Source organism: Copidosoma floridanum, unplaced genomic scaffold (assembly GCF_036245765.1).
Source record: "Copidosoma floridanum isolate Cflo_tuat_1 unplaced genomic scaffold, Cflo_Japanese_pri ptg000030l, whole genome shotgun sequence".
NCBI lineage: Eukaryota > Metazoa > Arthropoda > Insecta > Hymenoptera > Encyrtidae > Copidosoma > Copidosoma floridanum.
In genome coordinates, this window is record NW_028321907.1 from 33408635 (window position 1) to 33425613 (window position 16979).

The 16979-nt window shown below is 35.6% G+C and overlaps 1 protein-coding gene across 1 annotated transcript in view; it reads left to right on the top strand.

Moving 5' to 3' along the window:
- Positions 1-15956, top strand: part of robl (dynein light chain roadblock) — an 81744-nt gene extending 65788 nt beyond the window's left edge. The window contains exon 3 of the mRNA XM_014350990.2: positions 15311-15956. Coding sequence (XP_014206476.1) covers positions 15311-15522 — 212 coding nt within the window. The 3' untranslated portion in view covers positions 15523-15956. The remainder of the gene's footprint in view (positions 1-15310) is intronic.
- The last annotated feature ends 1023 nt before the right edge of the window (positions 15957-16979 follow it).

Sequence of the window (16979 nt, forward strand, 5' to 3'; positions counted from 1 at the left end):
ATAAAATAGGACTTCAATACATCAAATTACTTAAGCTACACAAGAGTGGGGCGTATATAGTGCTACCTTATTCAAGTAATTTGTTAATTAAAAAGGGGAAAGCAGTCCCTAGGATACTAAATACAGTAACTAGTGAAAAAAAAAAAAATAAATAAAATGAAATAAAATAAAATAATAATAAAAAAAAAAAAAAAAGAAAAAGAAATAAAACAAAAAAAGTGTATCCCCTGATATACTTAGAGAGTCATCTACATAGTACATCATTTTGCATCCACGTACAGGGAAAAAGAGAATCACTTTAACAGCTCTTTTTTTCTGGACACGCACTATAGCGCGGTATTATATACATATTAAGACAAGTGCATCGCGAAAGTAAAAAGATACTAACAAACTAATGCGAGCGTCTTATTAAAATTAGTGTATAAGTTATCATAATTTATATAGAACTAAGTGTTCTTTTCTCGAAACCAAAAAGAAAAGTTATATAACAGAAGGTTGCACAAAGTAAAAGTGGAGGGGTGGTACAATAAAACTTAAGAGCCGTTGGTTTCGGTTAATTAAAAAAAAAAAAATTTTTATTTATTTAAAAAAAAGGGGGTGTATTCATTTTTTTCTTTTTACATACACACGCGCGTTCTATCCCTAAAATTTTTTTTTCACTTTGTTTTTTTCTTGTTTTTTTTTTCTTCTTTCTTTTTTATATTTGCCCATTCCAGCATCCTCCCATCTTCATCCCCGCCCCCGGGATTGACGCGTGATGGGTGCCCTCGACGTTCCCGCCATGGGCTGGGCGTAGCCCAGCTCGGGCAAAGTCGGCCGGGCACCGAGGACACCGCGGCAGCTCGCGCAAGAAGGGGGCGCCGCAGACTCTCGTCTCCCAACGAATAGCCTACCATCAGCGGGCTGATCCTACACAAAAATAGGGAAATCCAAGAATAGACAGTAAAATCAACGTGAGCAAAAAAAAAAAAAAAAAAAAAAAAAAAGAAGAAAACCAGTACTCGCGCGGATGCAGGACCGCCCTTCCAAGGGGAATCCGACGGGATCTTCTGCCACCACATCGACCACCAGGGCTAGAAAGGTGCCATGGCACACACAGCCCAACGTGACGGCATAAGACGTCTCGGACTCGAGGACATCACACCGCATTCGGACGGGCAGTAGACGTCGCAGCACGCGATGCCTTCACGGTACTTATACCTCTGCACCGGCAGAGGCAGGGCATTGGACGGCCATCCAGGCTGACAGGGAAGCCGAAAAACTCATAAGGGTCGACGATTAACCGCGTCCCCAACTGTAATACGAAAACCAGGACGATCACGAAATGCACACATAAGAGAAGAAAGTGATAAATAAATAAGTAGACGTATTTAGCAGGACATCTACCGCTCCGTGAGTCGGGCAGATAATTGGTGCCATCGCCGTCTGCCCCTCGAGGACCACAAGTTGGGCACCTCGGGGACGACCGACAGATGGCACCCGCCGGCAGATATACAGCACAATGGACTAAAGAAAAAAGGCAAAGAATTCACAGACGGTGACACGTAGGAACTAATTAATACAAAGAACGTTCAGCGGTACTTACATGGGAGCATTCGCGGCACAGCAACGCCTCCTCCATCGCTGCGTTGTCCAAGACAGCGCACACGCTGCCATCTCTAACCACAAACCCAAGATTGCGTGTACTATCGTGAGGCAAGCTCACGAAGTCTCGGAGGCGACTCACAAAACCGGACGCGTTTGAAAAAAGGGATGACAAGATATTATACGAAAGAGAGAAATAATAAAAGGGTAGTAATGTTTAAGGGAAAAAGTGTGTCAAACGGAATAAGCAAAGGCCGAAACCAACGGACACCGAATACTTGACAAGTAAAAGAACCAAAAAGCAATGGAGAGAAATCCAGAGAACGCAACTCGACAGGTCCAGGGCGAAAAAAGATAAAGAAACTAAGAGGGGAAGGGGGGTAGACAAAAAAATTCCGCAGCACAATATGCGCCTTTCTGTTATGAATGACACACAGCGTGGCGGCCAGGGCCCGCATCAGATTCTCGAACGAATTGGCGAAAACTGTTGTGTCATCGATATTTTGTAAGCCCTGCAGGACCGTGTCCATTCGTCGCTACCATATAGTGGGAATGTTGGCTGCTCCGTTGACTGCTCTAGTTGGTTGGATCAGGCCGTGAGTCGGTGTATTGAGAGTGAGCGCATGGCTGAACTATTAGTCGACTTCGAGATAAGTAAAAGCGTCAGTGACGTCTAGATGTTAGAAGAAGGCAGCGCCGCGCATTCGGTTGAACAGATGTTCCATCTTGGGATTGGGTGTTCGTCGATGATAATCCGCAGGTTGAGTGTGGGCTTGTAGTTGCCTGTGATTCTTAGCTTGCCATTTTTTTTAGCAACGATGCTAGTCGTTGCTGCCTACTCGGAATAATCGACCCTTTTGTAGAAACAGGATGTTATTTTGGTATCGATTTCTTTGGCATATGCATCACTGAGCGCGACTGGTACGTTGCATGCCCTCGCGAACACAAGGGTGGCCCTTGCCTTAAGGTGCATCTTGATCGGTGGCCTCGACATCTTTCCAGGAATGCTACTGAACACGTCCTGGTACCGGTCTAGGAGGTGGTCCAGTTGCCTCTGCTGCCTTGGGGGTAGAGGCTGCTGGTTGTCAGAGAGTTTATGGATTAAATGAGGCGTCGTGAAGAGGTGCTCGAAGCTGATTTCGCGCACGAACTCCGAGATCTATTCTCGACCGAGAAGCATCTCAGTTGCGTCGTCAACCACGTAGAGATCAAGATTTATAGTCGTGGATCCAGTGGTGGCGCTGACTACCGACACAATTGATGGGATGATCAGTGTAACTGACGAACTTACGGTTAGCCATCTGCAAGAAAGAACCTGGTTTGAGTGATTACAACTTTGATCTTCTTACGGTTGAACAGCGAGCGCCGGTGTTAAGTTCCATCTGGACGGTAGTTCCCTCTAGGTTAACATCGATCAGTGGCTTGGATGATGTTTTGAACGCTCCGACTACTTCGATGTTCCCCATGTAGTCCACTTCATCAACATCGTCAGCTGGGAGGTCATCTTTGGCCACCTGGTGAATCTTAGCTTTTCTCGGCTAGAATTTACAGACCCTGGCAATGTGACCTTTTTTTCTACTTTTCAAATAATCCTGGTCCAGGAACTTGTATTGGCTGCGAGGGTGAGCTCCTCCACAGCCTGCACATGTTGGATGGCCATCCCTCGGTGTCTTTGGGTTAGTCCGTGGAGTCGATTTTGATTGCCGTTGGTAATTGCCCTTTCAAAACAGGGGTTTCTCGTAACATAGCTAGTTGGTTGTCTCGGTGTTTGCAGCATCATTTTTAACCTTGTCGGCTATGTTACGAGTTGCTTCGAGATTGTACGCTATTTCATACGCTGCAGTGAAGCTGTCCGGTTGCTTTGCGATAATCTTGTCGCACATCTCTCGCGACTCTAACACAGCGAGCATTTGTCCTATGAGCATTCGATCCAAAAATCATCCGTACTCGCAAAAGATCGTAGCCTGTCGTAGTCTCAAGGTGAAACTGGTGACAGATTCTCCTGGATTCTGCACGATGCTTCGAAATTTTATACTCTCGGCATACTTGTTGCGATTAGCGTCAAAATGACCTATCAGTTTTGCCTTTATTTCGCTGTACCGAGAGTTTCACGACTTCTGGGACTCACCAACATTTTCAGCGCATCGTTGAGCTCAGTGCCCATGTAAACACGCGCGTATTTTACGTGTTGATCCTCAGGCACCTGGCTCAGGTTCAGCGCCCACATGTACCGTGTGAAATAGTCGGTGATCCTAGTTTCATCGGCAGTGCGGTAAGGCTGCACGGAAAATTGTTGTGTCCGGTGGTGGTGTAATACATAACAAGCATGTTTTTTCTTCCTGCTTATTTTCAGCTATTTAAGAAGCCTCCTTGGAGTCTGTTTCTAGCGGTGCTTTAATTTTTTTTCTTTTTGTATAATTATTTTTGTATGACACCTTGCTAGATTTATCTCCGATGCATATTTTATTTGGCTCCGTTCGCTTCTCTCCTTCGGCTGCCTCTGTCTCATTTTTATGCTCTATCTCTCTTTCTATTATAGGGGCCTGCTCGGTGCTTGGAAAGCACGACGAACGTTCTGCGTGCTTAAATGCTGTGTACCACAACTATTTTTTCCTTCATCAGGTGCAGTATCTGATTTATTCAGAGGTCCTCTGTCGTGGTAATTGTAGCCCCTGTTATAATTTTTATCATAGTTATAGTTATCTCTATAATGATTGCAGTTACCATTCCACTTTTTGTAACCATTACTGTTATTTCTTGAATAATACTGTTCTTCCTTTTATAATCATCATTGTAGTTTGGATTACTCGTGTTAGAAGGGCAGTTATAATTAGTCCGATAGTTATAATTGCCTTCCGTATAATTTGGGTTATCGCTGTTGCATCACCCGCGTCAGTCTGTATCTTTTGCCTTTGTTCTTGCTAGGTATACTTGAACCTTGATTCGCGCTGGCATTATTTTGTGTGGGCTAAGATCGCTTTTCGTTTTTAGCTACAATAGCTTCGCCCAATGTTTTTGAATAAAGGCAGTCACTCTGTAGTTATAAGACGTTTGTATCCCGTATGTGTATTGATTTATGGCTTGTTTTTCAGCTCTCTCTTTCACTTCTTATTGTTGCCTAAGTGGTAGTATCATGTCTGAGTCGTATAAAGTTATTATTCTATTGTTCATTTTTTGAACGCTGCTACTGTATTCTTCTCCTAGTTCGCCTCTGTGTTTTTTAATTACTTTCAATTGTGCTAATAATGTATCAACGCTACCGATGCTGCTACATCTATTTTTCAATTCTACTAAAAATTTGTCTACAAATGAGAACTGCGCTAGGCGTGGTATTAATTCAGTTGCCTTTTTTTTAAATTTATTTACCAGTAAACCTATAAAATTTTTTTCATTTAAAGGGCCTCCTGTCCACGATACTATTCTCATCATTTTTTCAAAGAAAGGTAACTCAACGGGATCGCCATCAAATATTGGTAAATTTGTTGCTAAGTGACTTAGTGATGGCAATGTGTTTTGCAATGGACGTTTATAATTAAAATTTCTTGTATAAAGTGGGGGTAATAAACTTTGATCTTGGACGTTTAAATATCTTTTATTTGCCCAACCTGATTCAAATTTTTCGAAAGAATGAAGCGGTGTCGTAGTATTTTGTCTACAATAATTATTCTTATAATTTGTATCGCGAATAACCCTATCGCTTCCGATTACTAACTCTTCTTGAGCTACTCAGGTTCGCGTTTGTGTTTGACGCAGCGTAACTTTTCTGCAATTTTGCTGTAATAATGGGTGTCTTGATTGTACGTGTTAAATTTGTATTTTGTTGCATAGTCTGTGTAGTTGCTTCTTTCATTATATCGTGCAGATTTAAGTTATCTTTGGTTTGTACTTGGTCGTTAAGCTGATTAAAAAAGGTTCGATTCATGTTTATTGTATTACTTTTGTGCTTGGTGGGGGTAGTAAATTTTTCAAGTGAGAGAGATCTATATGGTTCTGTTTGAAGTGGCGCATGAGTTTCGTTATCGCTTACGTCTTGCCTGTGATATATTGCCTGCGTTGTATACTTGGCGTTAATTTTTTTAGCATTTTTATCATGAAAAGTTATGTTTCTTGTCTGCCTTCTCCCATTTAGCTAATGACTCAGAGTCTTACTCCAGCGTTATTTGTATTATTTTGCTTTCTATTAGGTTATTTTGTGTGTTTTTTGCCCAATTTTTTTGCATCAATTGCTCTTGCAGTTTTGTGCTCTGTGATCCATCTACATCAAATTCCTTAATTATGTTCTTAATAAGATTGGTGCTTGTATTAAATATCACGCGAAGTTCTGGTTGTAAGAAAACAAATAAAAGGTCTTTTTTGTTGTTAAGTTTTACTCCCTCTCTGCTTTCAAGCTACCTCAGTTTTTTTTTTTTTTCGTAATATCCGAGTTAGCTTTAGCATCTGTATCATATAAGACCGACGTTAGGTTTTACGCTTATAACTTAGTTTATATTATTATTATCTTTTCTTTTTTTGTTAATTTCGTTAACTATTTATGGGGTATACTAGACTGAGTGTTTGGGATATTTTATTATCATTAGTAATTTATAGAATATAATAAATAAAAATTAAATCTGTAATTTTTATACAGTATGATGGGTCTTTTCTCTAAATTTATTAAGGAAGTACCTCTTCCTTTAATTTTCCCTGGGGATGGATGGATGAAAATAAAACAGATATTTTATATTCTGTAGTTAGTACTTACCAAGTCGTCCCTGCCAAAATATCTAATAAAACTGCGCTGATCTGTACCTCGTGGATCCCCTGTCCTTGATATTGATTGTGCTGATTGTCCTCTCTTTTCCATATTTCCTTGAGTTTAGTAAATGGTAGCTGCCTCCAGCGTCCTGGTATATCGATCCACTAGCTTGATTTACAATTATTCCTTCGTCTGGTCTCCTTGCAGTGTTGAAGATTTTTTTTCAGGTTATTTCTGTCGTTCTATTCCTTCTTTTATGACGTTGGACACACTGAATTTGGCGTCTGGCGCTTTTGACACTTTTTTTTTACTTTGCTATGAGCAACATTTTTTTTTTTACTTTTTTTTGTATTCACAGATGAAAAAGTTTTCCACCCAAGAGACAAAACGTAAAAAATTTTGTCCGTATCCAACTTCTGACACCAGCTGTTACGTGAGTTTCTCGATGCGTGAATAAATAAAGGCGTGGCTAGTAGTTAAGTTACTTTGTTATCACTTCTAATCTGTGAGGGAAATTGCGCGTATCTTCTGATCTCGCGGGCCTGGTCCTCTCGCTTTCGTGTATCTAGCTAATCCTCCTTCACTGTCCCTTGCTACGCTCTTCCTCTCCTATAGCTCCTCTTCTCTATTTGCCTACCTTTTGAGGCTCAGGCAAGAAAGAGCTCACGGATGTATAGCTATTTGCTATCGTACGAAACACTGCTCAAATATAATCTATTTGTGTTTGAGATGACATAGGGCTGTTGAAAAATAAATACTTTTTTTTTATTTTTGGTTATTTGCGTAAGGAAAACGTCATCGTAATATAAAGTTTGTTGTAACTAGCTTGCTGGAAATCAAATTAAGGTGAAAGTGTCAATGCCGAATTGGACTTCAATCATACTAAGAAATCGCGTTGAAAATACTCTTAAAGCTTCCAGGACATGTAAATAATGATGTTAAACGAGTTAATTATAAAAAAACTCTTATACAGTACAAACCTCTACTATAAATTAAATAGTCATGACTTTTTTTCTGTGGTTTTGTTAGGTCGTATTGCCATTGTTTCAGTATACTCTATCTATTGTAAAAGTTCTTACGTATTCTATAAGCTTTTGCGAAATTCCCCTTAGATGACATGCTCATTATTAATCCCACTAGGTACTATTTACAGATTGCAGCGATTGTCTCAAGCATAACCTAACTATTACTAAGTTCAATGGAACAGATGGAGTTTTTCCAGTAAACAATCTAACTTGCACTGAATGTAAGGGAAATTAACGAGCAAAATAAAAAAAAATACAAATCAAATCGTTGTTATCCATGTCACTGTTAGAAAAATTTAAACAGAAACAATACAAATGTGTTCACAGCTAATTACAAATACTTAACTTAATTTTAAAATCTAGTTTTAAAAATGTTTAAGAAACATTCATCCTTTCAACACCGTGATTTACAATATTCTTGAAGTAGGTATTTACATTCAAAGTGAAGTCCAAAACTTAAAAAAAACAAGTGTTTTTAAAAATGAAATGATACATGTGATTGAAAATTCAAAAAAAATTTGAGAATAATATAAGATTTGCGATATTAAAAAATTAATTAATTTTTGAATTCAAATTCCATGCATCTAAGCAACTAAAAACCCAACCATTTTTCAGTGTTATTCATTATTAAATTGTTTCCTTTAGCGAGCAAGCATTGAAGATTAAAAACCTAACGGGTTTTTCAGTATAATTTATTGATAAAATGTACTTTTATGCAATCAAGCATCAGGGTTTAGACATAAAATCTGTTTATAAGTATTACTTAGTGATAAATTATTTCCTCAGGCGAGTAAGTATTAAGGGTTGAAAATCTAACTTAATTTCAGTATTATTTACTAGTTCAATGTTTTCTTGGGCAAGCAAGCATCTGCGATTAGGATCTTAACTGTTCTTTTAGTAATTTTAATTAATAAATTGTTTCCTTGGACTAGCAAGCATGGGTGATCAGAACCCCAACTATACTACAGGAAAAGTTGGTTAGCCAAATATGTAATCGTGCAAAATAGCATCCGCGATGAGCAACCCAGCTGTTTTTTTAAACTCAGTGAATAATATAAATACTTGGGCAAGCAAGCATTAAAAACGCAACTGTTCACAAAAATTATTTATTATAAAATACGCTCGCCACTGAGCAAGCTTCGGCAATTAGCGTAGAATATTTGATGAACTAACTATGTACTTAATAACAGTTGCGTTTCTTATCGCCGATTCTTGCTCGCCTGAGAAACCAATTTAATTATAAATAATACTTAAAAAAACAGTCAAGTTTCTATTCACAGATGCTTTTTTGCCTAAGAGCACAATTTATTAACAATTAATACTAAAAAACAGTTGAATTTCTTCTTGCCGATGCTTGCTAGCTCCAGGATACACTTTAAAGATTAATAATACTATAAATCTATTGGATTTCTTATCGTCGGTGCTTGCTTGCCTAAGAAAACCATTCATAAATTATTACTACTGAAAAACAGTTGGGTTAGTAATCGCTGATGCTTGCTATCCTAAGAAAACAGTTTACTCATAAGCATTACTAAAAAACTGTTGAATATCTAATCGTTAATGCTTGCAGGCGTAAGGAAACAACTAATTGATAAATAAAATAAAAAAACTGTTGGGTTTCTTATTGACGATACTTGCTCGCCCAAGGCACATTCAAACAATAAATTATACTTTAAGACAATTAGAGCTTCGATGGCTTCGTGGTAAGCGTGCTAGCCTCCTAGTAGAAAAAACTCAAGGGAACGTGAGTTCGAATCCCATCGAAAATTATTGAGATTTTGTTCTTGGTTTTACTGAAACATCACTTACCTGAATTTTTACAACAAATAGTGGATTTTTTCTGGTGATGTGAGGTGGATCTTCAGAGGCTTTCTTTACTAAGAAAAGCCAACGCCTGGCCAACTCATTAGGTAAAGTCACCAGGTACAACTTATTAGATGGTTTATTCAAAAACATCTTTCTGTTAAAGTTATTAATAGCTGAGGTGTGCTTGAGATAATAACTAAGCCCTGTCAATAGCATCCAGTAAGATGATGATCAAGTCGTCTGAGGGGAACTTTGCAAGAGGTTATAAAATACGTAAGAACTTTGCTGTAAGTAAAGTATACTACAACAAATTACAACTACAACCTTAACAACCATAGAAAAAATCGTGAACGTTTAATTTGCCCTAGAGGTTTGCACTTTATAAAAGTTTTTGTTACTTGTTCTTTGTCAAGTGACGACCCCATGTTGTCCAAAATTGTATTGAGTTAATCGAAACGAATTTTGGCTTAAAATAAAGGTATTAACTTATAGTCATACATGCTGATGGGCATTCTACCAAAATTCATTTTTTAAGTCCAAGATGGTGTCTTCAATTTAGTGTAAACGTCGTTTTTGCTCAAATAATTACAGAAAAAAATATATTTAAGTACTTTTTCCATAAGTAGATAGGTCTGTACTGGTTTTTATTATAAAATCTAATGTTAGGCCTTAATTTATATTTTGAATGTCAACAATAACCTCAAAAATAACCTCAAAATCACGTGGAAAGTCCACCTTTTTGGTATAACATAACGAAAGAATAGAAAAATTTCTTGAATTTTGGGTTAAAGAACTATTGTTTCTGTAATCATTTAAGCGATAACGAGTTTCACACTAAATTTGAGCCACCATCTTGGAATAAATTACGAATATATTTATTTTATATACATATACATAGAATGAATGTGTTTGTATTTTAAGTACTTGACATAGTGTTGACTGTTTTCGCTCTTAGAGCGGCAATCAGCTAAGGGAATGGCGTGTTACATCTCATGTCATGTACTTAATCGGAGCACAGAGTTCCGTTTTAAAATTATAAAAAGAAAAAGCTCAGCGATCTTCAAACATCGAGTAGTACACCTGCTTCTGCAATCGCGTGACGTATAATTTACTTCTTTTGAAACAAGCTACTATCGCAAAACTCGAACTTCGCTTGCAGCCTTAAACAAAGTTATAAAGCCCTCATCTTACAACATCAATTTGCACTAGTGCATCCAAGAATGTGAATAATGAACAACTTCAATACTCTTTACTGCTTGTGTCCACAAGAAATACCATGCATAATTTTCACAGCAACTTGTACTTAATGTAAAATCCGAGAGATCATCAGTTTCAACCATCAATTACTGTATAACTATTGCATCACAACTGTGCTCGTGTCAATCGAGATTTATCAGGTTAAGCTCTGACTGGTCGTTCGGATCCCCAACCTGAGGTGTCCTCCTTAAATGCAAGAGTACAAAAACTCCTTGCACATAAGAATATTTGCCTTTTCGCTTTCATCAAGTTCTCTAAAGTAACTGTAAAGGTTTAAGAGTGCGTTCTGTTGTATCTTTTAAAGAAGTTCTGTTGGTAAACGATTTAAAAATGACACTGTCAAAATGACACTGTCAAAATTTGAAGGCACGAGGTTCCTAGGAAACGAGTAATTAATATACATATTTAGCTAATTTTAACATGTAGGCTTATAGGTTGTCGTCTTTTTAAGCACTTCTGCTGCATTTACCTTACTTATTAAAAATTAACTTTAGATGAAAATTGTATCAATTATCAAAACATATCTAATGATCGTATTTAATTTTATGGAACATCTTCAGGGTACTAGTAAGAGAAAGAATTAATTAATAACCGAGATAAGAACTACGAAAGTTTATGTGGTCACAGAAGAGCGAGAAAGACAAACGACATACCAAACTATAGAGAGCGTTGCATGGACTATACCGAGGGATTGAACCTCCTTAAGCAAGTGTAAGAGTTAATTCGGTCACTATGCTGCGTGTTAGAATCATGCATTTCAAGCAAATGTAAGACTTAGTTTGGTGACTAAGCTGTGTAACAAAAGCTCGAGCAAACCAGGCCACTGTAGACTCGCCTAAAAAGTGAATGTAAGTGGAACTAGAAAGAAAGGATCGTTGACTTGGGTTCCGGCGTTAAAAGTAGCTGCCTAATTATTGTTATCGGCACGAGTATTCTCGTGTAGGATCGTTGCGGTCGACCTTGTAAGATCTTGCGACTGCGTGTGGGCAAGTAGCGGCTTACCACCGATTACATAAGTAAGTTGAGTTAAGAAAAATTATTAATTGTTTAAGTATTTTAAATGTAAATTTAAACCTTTATAATTAACATTATTTGTAAAATCAAATAATTACGCCTTCTCCTAATTCATTAAATCATCAGACAAGATATAACTTGGTTGTTGATTAAATTTAATTCTTAATTTAAAAATATTCCAATTACTAAATTATATGAATTATTCCAAGATACAAAATTCTGATCGATAGAAACATAACTCTTAGTTTGATGAATATATTGGATATCAAGAAATAGTTAAATAGACAACGTATGACAAAGACGTGAGATAACAAGACGAATAAGATACGCTACTATTGCATTACGTAATATATAAAATCAAACAGTAGGTCAACGCCAGCCCGCGTATGACACACTAACACTACTGCACACATACTATTCGGTGAAACCTAACACTATAACGCCTAGTTAACGATTTAAATGAAAAGTATACTGTAAGTAAGAGTAAATAAGGCCTTTAGGCTGACAGCTGGTACCTGACGAACGAAAATTAAATTTATTCATTTTTAGAACGAATCTACGAGTTCCACCTTTCACTTTTAGAATTTCGGACGTAACACTAGTAATGAACGTAGCTGCTGCAATGTTATGCTTATTTTATGCATATGCACGTTATCACGCGTCCATACGTGCATGTATAAAATATTCATAGTCATATAAGCGATAATGAAAATATTACAAGCGTATCACGTTGTATTAAATGTATGGAAAACTATAAGAAAAAAATTTGAAAATCATTTTTTGTAATTATTACAAATAAATTTCGTAATTGTTACAATTATTTTACATTTTTGTACTATTTTTTTTATTAGCAACATCATCTTCTGGTATGTTGTAAGCGATGTGATCATCTTAAAGCATGTGAAAACAAAAAAAAAAGAATGCAGTTACTGTAATACTATATTTGCAGCAGCTATCTTTCTTACTATTATGGTGTTCATACGTGCAATCTCGATACTAACACGAGCTACCCCTGTAAAACAAAACAATTGTCAATTTACGATGCTCAGATCAGGAAATATGGATAATTTTGCCGACTGCATCAGTTCGAAGCAACTCATTTGAAAACGTGTTGACGGCAATGTGAAAATAAGGGTGTGGCCTACATCGGCAGCGCGCCCACACCGTGCTGCCACTGGTACTTTGCGAAAAAATACTATTTTTTGATGAATTTTAAAGATACTTACAAAAAATTGAGGGGTACGAGAATTCAACCAGTGTTAGATTAAAAACTTATTCAGAGTAGATATCTTGAAAAATAGCTCTAACTGGTCTAACAATTTTTTTAGAGCCGTTTATCGGAAGGTCCTTTTCTTTAATTATTTGACAGTTTGCAAGCACTTTACATCCGATCGTCTTAATTTTGTGGAGTTGTTATGAATCACAAAACCCATATTTTGTCAAAATTAAAGTAAAAATGTTATTCCCAACGTCAGTCACGAACTATCGAAAAACAGAACGAAATTGGCACTTTATGTCGATTTTCGGAAAAACGGCAATGCCACTTCAGGCCTACTGGGTCTCATTTTGTCCGTCTTGATATTGTCATGTTTTTCATGCAGAACATTTTTTGTCCGAATTTCCTTTTCTGGTGAAAGCTAAAAATCTGTTTTAGCCATTTTTACCATTTTTTGGACCTATTGCTGGCATTTCTTTTTTTTTTGGTTCTCACGTAATTACGTTTACAATAAAGTTTTACAATTTAATGGCCGATGTTCAGAATTTTATCCTTTATTATTTGTGAATGAACATTTTTTATGTTAACGATCAAAGTTATCTCATCTTGTAAAAGTTATAGGGTAATTTTTTTCTAATGTATGTAAAATGTCGACAACAAATTTAAAAAAGTTAAATGTGTTTTTTTTTGTTTAGTTATTTGCAAAAAGTACTAACTGAAAAAATAACAATGTTGTCAGTGTCATCTTTTGGACTAGAATATATGAAAATCGACTATCTACAATAGATTTATACAGTAAAGTTCTTAATGAGAATACTGTGCTTCCGACGAAGCCCTTCTAATGATGTCAATAATTTCAATTTTCCTTATTTTTAAATTATTTATAACAGACAAATTAATTAGTTTAGTGCATAAGAAAAACAACTTTTTTTTTAAATTTTGGTTACATGAAAGGTAATAGCAAAACACTTTACTTATCGTAAAGGAGTCAAACATTTTTTAAGGAGTAAATAGTAGTTTTCGTGCTATAGATGGAAAGTACAGCTTCAGCCTATAAAGAATGTACGTTTGCACTCGACGTTCAAATAATATTTTTGTTGCTTAGGGTGCAATGAGACACTTCACGTCCGCAAATGATTATTTTCGTTCCCGTGGCCTATGCTACCAGGGTATGCAACAAGCCCGAAGAATATCTTATGCTAGCCCTGGTTGGATGCGTACCAGGTACAGAGAGAGTTTTTTTACTTAAAGCTTGGTGAACATGCGGAGATTGAAAAAAAGGTTGGAAGTAAGAAATATGACGTTTCGTTCCATGGGCGCAAAGTACAGCTTTGTTGGCACCTAAGTTGCGAACGAAGTTTTTTTGCCGAGGGTGCAAAGTGTTACTTTGCGCCCCGTGTGGAAAAGTACTGTAGAGTTGAAGGGCCAGAAGAATACAAACTTACCTACACTGAATGAAAAAAATACACATGATGCTCTGCACAAAAGTCTTGAATTACAGGCACTTAAAACGTGAGGCAATGCTAATGCGCTCGTAGTAAATATAAGTAACTCTGAGTTTTAGACAATTTCAAGAGTTTCTAGCACTTATCTAAATAAATAATGAATTTAATTGAATCCTCTAAAATTCGAATAAATCTCTTATTTAAGTACTAGACAACAGAAAAAATTAGTTCTATCAACATCATTTTACAGCTTTTCTAAAACACCACAGTTTTGATAAATTAATCTTATACTATGGTAACTAAAACATTATTTTCTTATAAATCGAAGCATCGTCAAAAAAATAGGGACCCTCGTATCAGCGTACACTATTACTGTTAAATAAAATTTTACCGATGTGTAAAAGTGGTCAAAGCACTTGCTTTTATGAGTGATTGTTCTAATGTGAAACTGATAAGATAATAAAGTATAAAACACTCAAACGTAACTTATTTATGCACCCGACGAACGTGAAGTTAATAATATTTATATGATGGTATTTTATTTTATACTAATAAAGCCTTATAAGCAGATACTTGAAACTACAACTAAATATTACGTACTAACAAATAATTTGTGAAATCCACGATTCTAATTAAAAATACATAATCTCTTTCAATTGATAATGAACATATAAGCTTGGACTAAAATAAAAGGCCTTATTACTGGTAAATGATATTTTAACCATCCATAAATTTGCTGTAAAACCAAAAATCTGTTGTTCATTGAAAAGTGTACTTATTACTTTTTTTTTTGTTTTGTTTACTTTTTATTACCAAAAGCTAGTTTTAACTTTTTGAATAATATTGTCCACAAAATTGTGAGGTTAAAATTTCAAATTATTTATTGTGTGAGAAGCTAGCTCTAAAGTTTTCATGCATGCACTTATAAGGAACGAAAATCAAATCGATTTTCTCATTCAACAAATAATACACTAATGCAGGTTTGTAAGTTTTCAAAAATTGGTCAACAAGAAAAATGAGCTTTGAAAATCCATTTTTTCTAATTGTAGGATATAATTTTTTTATATTATGTGATCAATTGTGACTAAATCTTGTTGAACTGGTTCTAATTGTCACGAATCAAAACCCCTTTAAACATATATGATATGCCTTAAGTTGTAGAAGCTGAGTTTAAGTAAATGAGCAGTGGTTTTGGATTCTATATTAATTATTTATTGTTTATTTGCAGGTATCCCTATAAAATCTACAATGGATAACACAACGACTGTTCAGTATGCCGGGTTAATAAGTCAGTTGTCGGATAAGGCACGCTCGGTTGTAAGAGATTTGGATCCAACAAATGATTTGACATTTCTTCGAATAAGAAGCAAGAAGCATGAAATAATGGTGGCGCCAGACAAAGAATTTATATTAATAGTTGTGCAAAATCCAATCGATTAAAATTATTTTAAAAAGATATCTAATTTAAATACAGGACACAAACTGGCAATAAACTTTAACGTTAGTAGTTAGTAGAACAAATTCGCGGCTCTTGAAAGATTTTTGTACTGTTTTATGTTGTAATTAATTTTCATAATTAATAATTTTATTCACTTTCAAGGAAATGAAAAATGCTTAAAAAAGTGCATTAGACACAGAGTTACACAAGCTTAAAAACCTTGAGTAAAAAACAAAACTAACAAAATAATCATTGAAGATCAGTGTATAGTACACCTGCTCTACTGTGAATATTTATAGTTCTAAGTTATTTATCAAAGTACTTAACCATGAATGCAAATGTTATGTGAGAAAATAAAGTAAATCTATTCATTTTTTAAACTATAAAATTCTATGTAGTTGCTAGTTGTATCAACTATTTCTGTACGTCCATGAAGTTTGAACGAAAGCTATTGAACTGAGTGCATCCAGAGAAAAAAAATTTTTTTATGAAACAATAACATTTACGTTATAAAACTGTATGAAACAAAGGTAGAAAATTTATAAAATGTTGATACAAAATGACTCGAAAAACGCATTGGGCGAGTTAGTAAAATGCTTTTTTATAAGGTTCTTTATACATACATTTTCGATCAGTACTTGTATTTTTTCGTTGGCCAATTTCTAGGTTCTTACGCTTTCCTTCACCTTATTCTACTATTTTACCTAAACAGTTTTACACATTCAGACTCAGTATTTATGCCTGTGGGAGCAAGAAAACATTCAATAAAAATCCTGGCGAAATTTCTGGTTGATCTCATCCAAAAACATTGTTAATAACTGAATTTTTCATGATATTCAAATCACATTTCGTACTCTTGGATAGTGGAGCAGCACCCTATTATATCTTCTGTCCATAGTGAACCGTGAATAACCTCTAAAAAATTGCTAAACCAGGAGTTAACCGTGGTGGTCACCATTGCATGTTTTAATCATATCCAACACTACTAACTGTCTCTGTCAACTTTCTTCCTTTGTTGTTTTAATGCTTTCTATGTTTGTCTGCTTTGCATGCATTAACAACAAAAATTTAAGCTATGTAAAAAATTGATCTCAAAAAATCATTTTATCATACTGAATTTTGTAGTATAGATTTGATTTCAAGTATAGAACAATTAATTTTCCAATTAAGTAGTTATTCGAAAAAAGGGTTAGTATAAGCAAAGTGTTCAAAATGTAAAATGAGAAAATTTTGCCAACAATTATATACTAACATATCTAAATGTTTGCAACAATAAGAAGTAACCTTTTACGTACATTACAGTTAAAAAAAAATGTTTTATGATATTGTAGGAATATTAGTGGAAGAATTAATTGCTTAGCATATTATAAAAATATAACACTAGCGGCCCCACCTCTCGGCTTTGCCCGAGACTTATTCAATGGAACACCGTCGTGTGTTGACATGTAATGTGAAAAGT